This window comes from Aegilops tauschii, chromosome 6, assembly GCF_002575655.3.
Source record: "Aegilops tauschii subsp. strangulata cultivar AL8/78 chromosome 6, Aet v6.0, whole genome shotgun sequence".
In the NCBI taxonomy this organism is placed as follows: domain Eukaryota; kingdom Viridiplantae; phylum Streptophyta; class Magnoliopsida; order Poales; family Poaceae; genus Aegilops; species Aegilops tauschii.
Window position 1 is genome coordinate 84,525,632 of NC_053040.3, and position 14,178 is coordinate 84,539,809.

General features: G+C 42.1%; 1 protein-coding gene across 1 annotated transcript; it reads left to right on the forward strand.

Moving 5' to 3' along the window:
• Nucleotides 1-3,894: 3,894 nt before the first annotated feature.
• On the forward strand, nt 3,895-13,828 carry LOC109735667 (ABC transporter G family member 37-like). The gene is made up of 20 exons (XM_073501066.1): nt 3,895-3,998; nt 4,306-4,465; nt 4,906-4,982; nt 5,924-5,974; nt 6,090-6,180; nt 6,410-6,711; nt 6,797-7,078; nt 8,038-8,351; nt 9,040-9,200; nt 9,282-9,385; nt 9,469-9,658; nt 9,709-9,917; nt 10,017-10,349; nt 10,446-10,736; nt 10,819-10,902; nt 11,000-11,130; nt 12,383-12,610; nt 12,695-12,866; nt 12,955-13,209; nt 13,316-13,828. The coding sequence occupies exons 1-20, from the start codon at nt 3,912-3,914 to the stop codon at nt 13,571-13,573; spliced, it is 3,780 nt and encodes a 1,259-aa protein (XP_073357167.1). The 5' UTR covers nt 3,895-3,911; the 3' UTR covers nt 13,574-13,828.
• The last annotated feature ends 350 nt before the right edge of the window (nt 13,829-14,178 follow it).

The window sequence follows — 14,178 nt, forward strand, 5'->3', positions numbered from 1 at the left end:
CAAAGACAGGAGAGCACTGCAGCACGTTGATGTCATTGTGAGTTCCTGGCATACCAAAGAAGGAGTGCCAAATCCAGAGGTCCTGTGTGGCCACCGCCTCAAGTACCACACTGCAACCGCCTTTGGCGCCTTTGTACATCCCCTGCCAAGCAAATGGGCAATTCTTCCATTTCCAATGCATGCAGTCGATGCTTCCAAGCATCCCAGGAAATCCTCTTGCTGCATTCTGTGCTAGGATCCGAGCAGTGTCTTCCGCATTGGGTGTTCTCAAGTATTGCGGTCCAAACACTGCCACCACTGCCCGACAGAACTTGTAGAAACACTCTATGCTGGTGGACTCGGCCATGCGCCCATAGTCGTCGAGTGAATCACCGGGAGCTCCGTATGCAAGCATCCTCATCGCTGTCTTGCACTTCTGGATCGAGGTGAATCCAAGTTTGCCGGTGCAATCCATCTTGCACTTGAAGTAGTTGTCGAACTCCCGGATGGAATTCACAATTCTGAGGAAGAGCTTTCGGCTCATCCGATAACGGTGCCGAAATGTTTTGTCGCCGTGAAGTGGAGCATCGGCGAAGTAGTCGGAGTAGAGCATGCAGTAGCCTTCGAGACGATGCCGGTTTTTTGCTTTCACCCGCCCAAAAGCCGAGCCACCTCGCCGCGGCTTTTCAGTGCTCGCCAGCAGCTGGGCGAGGGCCGCGAGCACCATCAGATGCTCTTCTTCCTGGACGTCGGCCTCGGCTTCCTCCTCCAGCAGCGCGGCGAGGGCTTCCTCGTCATCCGAGTCCATCGCCGAGGCAGACAAATCGCCGAACACCTTGCGCTCGGTGGGCGTGCACCCGCCGCTAAACTGCCCCTCCGCGGCCGGAAACGCCCAGCTGCTGTTGGAGGGGCTGCCTTGGCGAACCTCCGCTATTTTTCCGGCGGGGAATGGCTATCTAGCGGTGAAAGGCGGCGGCCGACGCCGGGATATAGCTAGTGGCGGCCGAGGGCGCGGGGGCTGGAAGGCGAGTCGGGGAAGAAAATCTTGACTTTTCACCTGAGGGTGTGGGCCAGCCGTGCTTTTCCCTTGCGCCGGAGCCTCCGATCGCCCCCCAGTGCGCCGGGTTCGGCCTGCGGTCGCCGGGCGGAAAAAGGGCCGAACCGGCGCTTTTCGTCGTCCTGGGGGCACGACTGGGGCTTTTTTTAGCGCCGGCGCCGAAAAAGTGGCCTGGGGGGGCCTGTTGGGGGCGCGGCTGGAGATGCTCTAACACCACCAACTCCTCCACGGGGTGGCCAGATGAGACTCCGGCACAATCCGATGGTGGCGTGGTCGCATCGTACGCCACCTCCCCATGACAATGTCCGCTGCGGCTCCTCCCCCTCCACGCCCACCTCCTGAAAGCACCTTGCTGACACCCACGGGAAGAAATGCAGCGGGGAAGGGGGCATATGGGACGCCCATCGACGGGAACCACGACGGGGATGAAAAATCGCTAGAGAAATCGACGGGCTCAAGCCGTGGACGTGCCTGTGCTTCTCCCCACGCTCGAGGCCGCCGTCGTGTCCCGCTCTCGAGGCCGCCGGCATGTCCCATGCTCGAGGCCGCCGGAGGTCGTCGGCCGGGTGTTCCTTCTTGGTGGCACAAGCTATCCCGTCGTCGATTTGGACGCCGACGGAGAAGAGAACCTCGCGCCTCCACGCCCGAGCTCCTGCGAGAGAGGAGCTCACGAGCGACGACCGCATCCTCAAAGCCTCCCCCACCCGCTTTCCGCTCACCCCCTGCACATCGCCATCTCAGCCGCCGTCGGCAAGCTGCCGCGCCGGCCACACCTCCTCTGTTTTCTCTTCCCTCCATCTGTGCGCTGAGAAGAGAGTGGAGACGGAGTGTGTGTGTGTGTGTGTGGGGGGGGGGGGGGTTGGTTCGTGGCGAGACGGCGTCCGTTGTCCTTCGTGGCACCTCCGTACGCCAAGATCGAAAAGAGACAGTATGGCACGTTCGAGAGTTATCAATAACGTTATTTTTTTGAGTGAACAACGAACAAGCAATTTCCTCATCCCACATACCAGCAACTGCAGGAGCTTCAATCTAATTTGTCATACCACGATATTCTTATTCGTGCTTATTCCCACGAATCTTATTTCTTTTTGGACCTATGTGCCTTTCGGGATTCACTTTTATTGGTCATGTTTAGCTTTTTGCTGTCTAATGCATGGTCTGTTTTAATCATTTTTCTATCTTGCTGCAGTTAATTATGAATGTTACATGTTAGAGTGATTAGTTTTTTCAGTAGCATCCATGCAGGAACTATCCGATTGAACTTTACCGATCTGCGGGCTGAGAGTACCCTGTTTTTATATCTACATCTCAATTTCTTGCAAAGCTAATGGCTACAGTAGGTGGGATTATTTCTGTATCAAGCAGTTCAGACGGAATTGCGTTTTAGCAAGTTTCTACAGCCTATTACTCTGATCACGCTTTTCCTATTATGTGATGATGGATTGAGTGTGTACAATGGCTTCTCATGGAACAATGAACAGGTAGCTTGCTCAGTTGGATACAATTACCCCTCTTTTGTTATTTAGAGTGGTTCATTTTATTTCTCTCCTATCAAGGATAGATGGTGACCCTCTTCCGTGCTACGAAACCTATCAATCGTAGCCTGCTTAGGACAGGAAACATGTCTAGCACGACATGGCTTTGCTCTGATTAATTTCCAATGATGGCCTCTTTTCGTAAACAAACGGAAAAACAGAGGACACTATTTGGTAGCATCGTCCAATGATCTTAGCTTCCGACCTCACATCACAGAGATCCACGTAAGGAAATAATTGCATTGATCCATCAAAATATTTTGGCCGGATCTCTGACCACGGAGATGCCGGTTGGTAGTACTGTCTTCCGTTTGTCCTTTGCGTACGTATTTGTTAATACAAATATATTTGCAGAATAATGTCAAACTGATGCATTTCAACGGCTTAATTTTCACGGCCGGAGAGAATTGTTTTCGTCGAGGCGGCAAGTGATTGCGACTTTTCTTGCGACTTATTTCCCCAACAATCAGTCAACCACTAGAAGAACTGGACTGTACATCCCTCCGCTCCAAGTTTACGTAAATGTAATCCTCTGGAGAAACGATCAACTAGAGTTGTTTGTGTACAAGGACGTCCAACAGAGTGAACCAACTAACCAGCACTCCTTTTTTGTTAACAGCTAATCAGTACTCGTCTAGCTTATATATATATATACGCGAAGCGAGAGGCCGGCTTGGTGGAGGAGCTAGTTGTACACGTACTCTTGTGGCACGGGGCAATGGCGGCGGAGCGAGGAGAGGCGGCGGTCATGACGGAGGCAGAGGCGAAGTCCTTCGTCGAGCAGTTAGTCGGCTTCACCGGCGACGACCACGAAAGGTTCCTGCTCAAGATCAAGAACCGCTTCGACCGGTACGTGCATGCATGCGAACAGGACACGTATAATCATCGATCGTACATGTGTTAATTTGTGTCCATCAACTTGTTTGCAGCGTTGGAATGGAGCTTCCGACGATCGAAGTGCGCGCGGAGGGGCTGGCGGTGGAGGCGGAGGCCTACGCCGCCGGCAGCCGCGCGACGCCGACCATCCTCAACGCCGCCACCAACGCTCTTATGGTATTCATATACTTTATATCCATTGGATAACCAGAAGAAGCAGGAGTATTAGTTTACGGAGGGAGTAGTTAATAATTAATCCCGTTCCCGACCGTGGTGTGTTAGGATGTGGCGAACACGTTGCGTATGGTACCAAACGCCTGGAAGACGAAGCATGCACTGCTCCACGAAACCAATGCCATCATTAGGCCACGCAGGTACTGCATATAATAGTAGCTAGCTTCGGTTTTTCATGTTTGCATGGGCTAATTTTTCTCTTCTCCATTTTGATTTTGTTTGTTTCAAGGATGACTTTGCTGTTGGGGTCTCCGGGGTCTGGGAAGACCACATTGCTCAAGGCTTTGGCCGGACGGATGCTAGACTCAGGACTCAAGGTCTCTTCTTCTCTCTTAAGTTGGTGCTCATTTTTCTATCATATGTTATTTCCTCGCTTACCTACAACTTTTGTCTTGTATAACTTTACTATTTGCTAGCGTGTTTTTTATGTGTGTGTGTTGTGTTGGTCATGTGCATCCTAACTATATAAGCGCTGAGCGTCAGCTTATTATGTTTGTATCATCTTGATGCTCCATTTTAAGTCAATAAAATATACGGTTTGGTGAAAAAGTCGGTGCTCATTTTCTAATCACACAAAACTTGTTTGTAAGTAATTTATGATAATAATTAGATAAAGCGATGCAGGTGTCAGGGAGGGTGACCTACAACGGACACGGCATGGAGGAATTTGTCGTCGAGAAGGCAGCAGCATACGTTAGCCAGGAGGATCTCCACACCGGGGAGATGACCGTTAGGGAGACGCTCGCCTTCTCCGCCGAGTGTCAAGGCACCGGTGACCGTCAGGGTAACTGAAAAACAAAGAATAACCAACCATGGACCAGCTGTTGTTTTATCAGTCACCACTTTACAAAAATTCAGATGAAAAAAAATAGCACTCCGTCCCGACAGGTGCATAGGATGTGCACGTGCTTCTAGGTCAGCAATTTGATCTGCCTAGCCAAATGTGTACAATTCCTCCACCCCGAATTACTTGTCGCAGTAATTGCAGACGAAGAGAGTATATGTGAACAAAAATTATATATTTAGAAACTTCATCCATATATGAATATGATGATACACTTTTGTTGGTATATACAATATATATTTAATTTGTCAAATCGACGATCTAGAAACAAGTGTACGCTCTATGCACCTGTTTAGAAGGAGTGTGTACTATATGCAAGGTAAATTTTGTGTGTTCTTAGCTTTTTTTCAGCGTGTCTTAAATGTGCGTGCTCTATTCAGATTTGTTAGCCGAGCTGACGAGAAGGGAGAGGGAAGCGGACCTGACACCGGAGCACGACATCGACGTGTTCATGAAGGTGAAAAACTAAAGTCTATGTATTTTTTGTCGATGCAATTTTTTTTTAAATTGAAACAATCCTTTTTAGGAGGAGCGCTTCAATACATGCCTCCTGAAATAACTTAAAGGGTATTTTCGTACTCAAATTAGTTGACTTAAATTGGCCTAGCTATAAATGTATCTAACACTAAAACATGTCTAAACACGTCCGTATCTAAGAGTAGCAGAACAGAAGGAGTAGATGGTAATTAGATCCAAATCCATAGGAATGCCCGTTTTTCGTATCTCCATCTATCTTCCTCTTCCTTCGTCGATCTCGTGCGCAAGTATTGTCTGAGGAATCAATGACCTTGTCGAAGCTTTATGATCCTGATTGAGGTGTCCGCTCCCGCCCGCCCACCCACCGGCCACACCCTTAGATCAAAGACGTAGCCGAAGAGAACTAAACTGGATTTAGGGGATGCAGTTAAAGACATCCATTGCACTTTGAACAATGAATCCATCTATAACTGAATTAGATCCAACTCGTGCGAACACTGACGGCCAGAGACAGATCGATATGGAGATCAATTTGACGAGTTAATTTCTCAACAACACGAGTTAATTAAATAGACAATATTGCCTTTATGGTTGAAGAGGTATGTTTTAATCTCAACCATGCATCTGCATCGAAAGTTCTAAACTTTGCCTGAGGGTGCACCAAAGCAAGCTTTAGGATGTATTGGCCCACATGCATGTTTTGATTTCACCTTCTCTCGCTTAGTCACATAAACAACAGTGTAGTATTTTGCTCCAACAATTTGATCTAACAATATATCATTTATATCAAGTTGTAAAGCAACCCTAATTTCTTCCTTAGAGTCACATGCTCACATCAACATAGTTTCTGACTCATTGAGTACTATCTTACAAAACTTCCACTGTTTCAATGTTTCTTGATGCATAGTTTCATTCTTGTAGGAATCTGCAATTGGAGGCAAGAGCAACATAGTTACAAACTATATAATGCAGGTTTGATTTATGGGCTTTTGGTTCTCTACGGCTCTTCAACTTTTATGAGTACACTTTCCGTTCACATATTAATATTAGAGTTACTTCAATTGATAGCACTTTACTTTCACTTCAGATCTTAGGACTTCATACCTGTTCGGATACATTGGTTGGAAATGACATGGCAAGAGGTATATCCGGCGGACAAAGGAAACGTGTCACGATAGGTATGTTGTACAAGAAGCTCCCATGTTACATATTGAAATTTCCGTAACAAAGAATGTTAATTTTTTGAACTACTTGTATGACTTTGGCTTTTAAATTAGAGGATTTTTATTCAGTTCCTCAAAAGAAGGTCATCTGCAAGAGAATTGACATGCCAAATCGGTAGTTGTGATATTTCGTAGTAACGGATCAAAACACTTATGCTTGCTTGACATATCTGATTGGTTGCAGGAGAAATGCTCATTGGTCCGGCAAGATCCCTATTCATGGATGAGATCTCGAATGGGCTTGACAGCTCAACTGCATTTCAGATAGTGAATTTCCTAGGGCAATTGGTCCACATACTTGGGGGAACGGCTGTCATCTCTTTACTTCAACCATCACCTGAAACATATGATCTTTTTGATGATGTCATGCTCCTATCAGAGGGGCATGTTGTCTACCAAGGGCCCAAAGAGAACGTGATTGAGTTTTTTGAGTCCCTAGGCTTCCGATGTCCCCAGAGAAAAGCTATTGTCGACTTCTTGTTAGAAGTACACACATCTTAACTTCGCAAATGTCAAAAATATATATTAAATCATAGCATATTGCTCACATTATTTATTTATTTGATTGAAGGTGACTTCAGTTAAAGATCAAAAGCATTACTGGACAAGGGATGGTCAACCTTATCAGTACATCACTGTGGAGAAATTTACAGAAGCTTTTCATGCATTTCATGTTGGTCAGATAATTCTAAAGGCCCTTGAGATCCCATTTGAGAAGAACCAGAGTCTCTCGCCAGCTCTAACCAATTCAAAATATGGTGTGAGCAAACGGCAGTTGGTCAATGCCATATCTGCTAGAGAAATCCTACTTATGAGAAGGAACTCGTCCCTATACATGGTTAATTTTGCACATGTGAGTTCATACCCCCCCCCCACTTCACCAAATATAAATCATTCTTTCACTTTTCACATTCATTTGTTCAAGACTTTGCCCATGGTTTTTGAGAAGAATATATTAGTTCTCACATGCCTTTTTAATATGTTTATAGTAATACATTACGCTTTTCACCAACCAATTTGCTCCTAGTCCCACCAAAAATACGGACATGGCTTTCTATGGACCTAACATGACACAATTCAACTAAGTTGAACATCACACTAGTTATTTAACATGATTGACACATGAACAGACCAAGCTAGCCACGAACATAACATAAACAGGTCATATGAGTTCTAATCTAGTAGTCCTAGCATGTCAATGTGTACTTTAAAAGGCCATTCAACTCATCTGGTATTATGTGAGATGGAAATTTAACCCCAGGTCCTGAATACATGAGGTCAAATTAGGCGATGGAAGAGAGTCACCGGACAGATGCTACATGCATGGGCTTACATGTACTGATAAAAGGTGTACTCGAATTGTTCCAAAATAATTGAAGCTCTAGATTTCCCCTAAGTCAAATTTCATTAAGTTTGACCAAGTCTATATAAAGATACTTCAACATCTACAACACCAAATTTGCTACATTAGATTCATTATTAAATATATTTTTCATGTTTTATATAATTGACATTGTATACCTTAGCAAAAATAAGTCTTGGTTAAACTTTAAAAAGTTTGACTTAGGACAATCCTAGATTTTTCAAATAGTTTGGAATGGAGGGAGTAGTATCTAGTATAAAATATCTCGACAATGTGAAGTTCTACAAAATTCAAGGAATACTAAAAGTTCTTAATAGTGTCTCAAAGATATGGGATCATGCGTGATCTTTGCTCTAGAATCAATACTTGTTGTAGAATAATAGCGCACAGTTTTCATACTTAAACTGTATGCAAACAACTATCGGTTATAATGAATACTCTTGTCACAGATGGCTATGATAGCATTCATCGCGTTAACAATCTTCTGGAAAAGCAATATGCATCGCGATTCATTGACTGATGGAGGGTTATATCTGGGGGTGTTGTTTTTCTTTGTGGGTGAAACCATGTTCAGCAATTTAGGTGACCTTGGCGGAACTATCATGAAACTGCCACTTTTCTTTAAGGAAAGGGATGTTTTCTATCCGGCATGGGCGTACACTTTGCCTCAATGGATTCTTAAGATTCCCATCACCCTTGTTGAAATCACAATATTGGTTTCCATGACATATTATGCAGTTGGGTTTGACCCAAATATTGGGAGGTGAGCATTACAAATGAATGGCAAAAAAATTCTATTATGTGCAGTTTTTCCTGGTCCAAACGTTTGCTCTAAGAACTAGTTTTTACATTGATGTTCATCCTATATATTGTTTCTTTTATATTTGTTGAATTTGCTAGAGAGATATAGTGTATTATACTATGACTCCTTTCCTTTCCTTTTGTTTTTTCTATTCTTGGTTTATCTCCTTGTGCATGCATATATATATTTAGAAACATTGCAAAAGCTAAAAAAAGTGTTGCACTCAGTAGATTAAGTATTTCTGGCAATAGAATACTTGTAGATTAAGTATAATTATAAATTGTAGTATTACTTGTGTATTTTTGTTTGAACATTGATGCACTTTGGCTATGTATGTTGTTGGGATTTCAAGACTCGCTAACTTAGGAAACCCCATTTTTATTCAAGGAAGAAAAATAAAATGGAAGCAACTTTGAAGAAAGTGAATACAACAAGTTGATTAAACAAAAATAAAAGGTGTTATTGTTTATTATTATGGTGGTTCATGAGTTTATTTGTAGAGGTGATTTACGCTTTCATTACATGTTAAGTCCGTCAGGTGCACACTCTAGTTGTATTTGTTGCATTTCCCATTCAATGAAATTATTTGTTTTATGTTAACCCACAATACATAATAAATGGGCAAACAAAAATGACCTACACATTTCAGGTTCTTCAAGCAATATTTTTTGCTTCTAGCACTAAGTCAGATGTCATCTTCCTTGTTCCGGTTGATTGCTGGAGTAACGAGAAACATGTTTGCGGCAAACATCTTTGGAACATTTACAATGCTTTTGCTTTTGCTGTTAGGTGGATTTTTGCTTTCTAGCGGTAAGTTCGCCACTAGTAGTCATTCCATAATTTGTGTTTTTCTTAAATTTGTGGCTCTTATTCGCTCCCTTTCCCGTTCAGAAAACTTCAACAAGTTTTGGTTGCTTGGATACTGGATCTCACCATTGATGTATGCACAAACTGCAATTTCGACAAATGAATTTACATCTCACCGCTGGAGTAAAGTACACCTCAAGACCAAGAATTTTGAAACTTATAGAAAAAAATATGTCTGACAGTCTAACAAACTTAACATTTGGCTTTTCAGGCACTTCCTAGGTCAACAGAGCCATTAGGAACAAGTGTCTTGAAATCTCGAGGGATATTTGTGGAGGCAAAATTGTACTGGATTGGCTTAGGTGTACTGATTGGATACACAATTATATTTAATGGCCTCTACACCGCAGCTTTTACATACTTCAAAAGTACGTTGAATTGCATGACTATTGCGTCGACTTGTTTCCAGATACACAAATTCTAAAGGAAGATGGTTTGTTCTTGTTTGTAGCACATGGTAGAGGCTTTTCATCATTGACAAACAAGGCACTAGACAAAAAATTTGCAAAACTGAGTAGGGATGCTCCCTTAAAAAGATCTCACCAAAAAAGAGTAATGAATGAAATGGAGAGTCCTACAAACAACGGAAGGGTATCGCTTCCATTTGTGCCACTTTCACTTACCTTTGACAACATAAGGTATTCAGTAGACATGCCAAAGGTAAAACAACATGTCTCGTATTATATCAAGATAATATTAAGAACTAGCATGGGAAACATACTTCCCCCATGCTTATTTACTCCGGCGTTCATTTTTCAGGAAAATAAAGCACGGGGTGAGACAAAAGATCGTTTGGAAATACTAAAGGGTGTGAGTGGTTGCTTTAGACCAGGTGTGCTGACTGCATTAATGGGCATTAGTGGTGCCGGAAAAACAACGTTGATGGATGTGTTAGCAGGAAGGATAACCGGAGGCTACAGAGAGGGGACAATAACTATCTCGGGCTACCAAAAGAAGCAAGAAACCTTTTGTCGTATATTTGGATACTGTGAGCAGTCAGATATCCACTCTCCACACTTGACTATTCTTGAGTCACTTCTATTCTCCGCGTGGCTTCGATTACCATCAGAAATTGACTCATTAACAAGAAGGGTCAGTTTGATAAAAAATAACAACAAAGATTATTTATTTTCTTTCGAGTTTTTATTTAATGTTTTTGTTAATTTCTTTGTCAACTTCTGGATGCAGATATTTGTTGAGGACGTGTTGGAGATCTTGGAGCTCACATCATTGGGAGGTGCACAAGTTGGATATCCTGGAGGATATGGTCTCTCAATTGAGCAACGGAAGAGGCTGACCATTGCAGTAGAGCTTGTAGCTAATCCTTCTATTATTTTCATGGACGAGCCAACATCGGGGCTTGATGCTAGGGCTGCAGCAATTGTAATGAGGACTGTCAGGAACCTGGTGGACACTGGTAAAACTGTTGCCTGCACCATTCACCAGCCAAGCATAGACATATTTGAAACTTTCGATGAGGTAATGAAGTTATTGCTTCTAGTTGCAACCTGTAGTGTCTTGAATTGTAAGTTTGTTTCATAGTATTCTCGATGAATTGTAGCTTTTTCTACTGAACCGAGGAGGGGAGGAGATCTATGTTGGTCCACTGGGCGAGCAATCTTTGAATATGATCACATACTTTGAGGTTAGTCAAACAGAAGCATGAAAATTACCTTTTTACTACTCTATAGATTCATGGAACTTGCCAGGAGTGAAATTATTGTTGCATTTGGTTTATTCAGGGAATAGGCGTTAATAGGATACAAGATGGGTATAACCCCGCAACTTGGATGTTGGAGGTAACCTCAACATTACAAGAGCAAATGTTGGGGATTAATCTTTCTGTAATATTCAAACAATCAGAGCTATATCAGTAAGTGCAATGCATCTTAATAATCCTTTAATTTTAGGAACTAAGAAAGTCCCAGTTACAGAATGTAACTTATTACTATCTTTGGAGTAGAATTATAATCCAGAAACATTTACCTACCCAAGCTATCCAAGGTACCAAAACACATTGGATCTCTTAAATCTAGTAGCTATAGAAGAATGATCTACCGCCTTATGCCAACTTGTCCTAAGAATTATTTAGTGGATAGAATCTTATGGCTAGTCAATGCAGAATTATGTTGTGAACTAGCTTGACTATGTTGCCTAGAATTCATGTATGTAATACCCAAAGGAGGTAATTCTTTCTACATAAGGTGTCTGAAGATTTCGCTTGTGTAAGGATCTATACCAACTACTTTGTTCTAGGGTCTTAGGTCATATGCTGCTAGTTGGCCTGCTACCAGTTATTACTAAAATTGTTGGTTGCTTTCATTTTTTTGTTTTCTCATCCAAATAGTTTGTATGGTAACTTCCTAATAGTTTGGGGTTGAAGCATGTACATATTCTAGTATACAGATGTCCTATTATTAGTGGTAGTTTCATGCGACTATAAATTTGAGGTGTAATCGCAATGATTTAGTTTGTAACAAAATAGTTTTTTTCTAAAGGCATCAAATGTGTATGGAATTCGAATTTGGTTGGGTGCACAAGTTCTTATTCAAGAAAACACAAGATCATAGATATAACAAGTTAGACTCCATTTGGTGTGCATATTATGGTAGCTACAGTTCACATTTTTATTTTATGATTTAGATACATGAACAACTTTGAAGCATCTTTTAGCTACATTCTAGAATCATAATGGAAAATGTCTACTACTTGTTTTTGTGAGAAATAAAATTCTTATTACAATATGGGAATATTGTAGTCATTAATTAGCTTTGCCATGTCTTGTGTAACTGGAAATTATAGAGCACAACAACGACCAATCAATAGTTAATTATTGTTTGTGGGTTTGTTAGTTGTTGTTCGGCTTAAGATGGACCATGAACCTAAGTGTTTTTTACACCTTTAGTTCATATATCTGCTTAGTTTAGTTTTGCATCATATTCATATTATTTTTCTAGGTCTAGTAACTCATAATGTCATATCGTATGGTTTGACTCCATTGCCCTTTGTCGCTACACATGTTTCCTCTACTTGAGCGATATTTCTAGAAATCAAATTAATTTTATTGTGCTCTATTTTGTCGGGATGCACATGACATGTTCCAACACTACTATTTATAATTTCAGGAAGAACAAGGCCTTGATAAAGGAACTAAGTATGCCTCCTCCTAGCTCAACCGATCTCCATTTTCCTGATGAGTATTCACAATCTTTAGTGAAGCAATGCTTAATATGCTTATGGAAGCAAAACTTATCATATTGGAGGAACATTCATTACACTGGGAGTAGATATTGTATCACCATAATCATAGCACTGCTTTTTGGCACGGTATTCTGGGACCTTGGAATGAAAAGGTGGGTTTTTCAATTATCACCTGATTGTTATTTGTTCCTGTATTGTGGTCTCCACATTGTAAAATGTTTCTCTACACCTTACAGAGCGAGACGACAAGATTTGTTCAATTCCATGGGGTCCATGTACGCTGCCATTCTAATGATCGGTATTTCGAATGCATCGGGTGTCCAACCGGTGATTGCAATGGAAAGAATAGTGTTCTACAAGGAAAGAGCATCTCAAATGTACTCATCCCTACCGTATACATTTGCACAGGTGACTAATTCACCTCACTCGTGCATACTGCGTGGTACTTATATTTTATATCTCGAATGACTTGATGAAATTGTCATTATTATCGCAGGTTGTAATTGAGCTCCCATACGTACTCGTTCAATCTCTTATTTATGGAGTTTTGGTGTATGCAATGATAGGATTTGAGTGGACTGCAACCAAATTCTTTTGGTACTTGTTCTTCATGTACTTCACATTCTTGTACTTCACATTCTTTGGGATGATGGCTGCGGGACTTTCACCCAGTGGTGGTATCGCAGCAATTATATCATCTGCATCCTATGGCCTATGGAACTTGTTCTCTGGGTTTCTCATCCCAGTTTCTGTGAGTTTCTCCACCCACACAACATATTTATGCTCAATTGGTTCTAGTCCTCCAGCTAACTATATGAATATATCTTGATTCACAATACATTTTTGGTTTGATGCAGAGAATTCCTATCTGGTGGAGTTGGTATTACTGGATATGCCCGGTTGCATGGACATTGTATGGTCTAGTCACTTCACAATTTGGGGATGTCGAGGAGAAACTTGAGACTGGTGAGACTGTAGCAGAGTTCCTGAGGAGCTACTATGGTTTCAAGCATGAATTCTTGGGAGTGATTGCCACAGTGACTATGGGATGCACTGTGGCTTTCGCCCTCTTGTTTGGCTTTTCTATCAAGTATATCAACTTCCAAAGGAGATGAGGCTTTAACAAAACTAGTAGTGGCAAGAAGAAATTATAGTCTCCTTGCGAAATATGGTCGAGAAGTATATTTAGTGTCAGATATATCCGTCACACCCCACATATAGACAAGGTGGTGTTGACAGGGAGGCACCATGGTCGGAATTGTGACCACGTGTGGCATGCGTGAGTTATTGGCTAGGTCTATGTGTAAGTGTTGTTAAAACTCTCTGTAGTCATCCTATCAAATTTTCAAAAAAAGAAATGGGTAAACTCTGGAGAGACTCATCTCTTTGGCCATATGTCTTGTGTTTTGTGATTTGTTTATGTCTTCTTTTCGTCGGTGATATCTTCTCAAGACATCACAAATTGGTATCTAGAGGTACATTTGACTTGCTATGCGCTCCCACTCCTGAGACCATCCCAATTGGTTGGAGGTCGCTTCGCCTTGATCTCCTATAAGTCCAAAATTGGCATTTAGAGGATTAAGGGGAAGTTGCGTTGGCTCCAAAATTAAGCAACCGAAGTTCCCAAACTTGCTTATTTTTTACTTGAATGGAGGCAATGCAATGTTTTTGTATGAATGACTCGATAAGGCACTCAACGAGAAATTATGGGTGTTCCTAG

Excerpts from the sequence above, each read along its gene's own strand:
- LOC109735667 (XM_073501066.1), top strand. The coding sequence starts at position 3,912 with ATGACTTTGCTGTTGGGGTCTCCGGGGTCTGGGAAGACCACATTGCTC. Across the intron at positions 4,466-4,905 it reads AGGCACCGGTGACCGTCAGG|ATTTGTTAGCCGAGCTGACG; the intron begins GTAACTGAAAAA and ends TGCTCTATTCAG. Across the intron at positions 12,867-12,954 it reads TACCGTATACATTTGCACAG|GTTGTAATTGAGCTCCCATA; the intron begins GTGACTAATTCA and ends TTATTATCGCAG.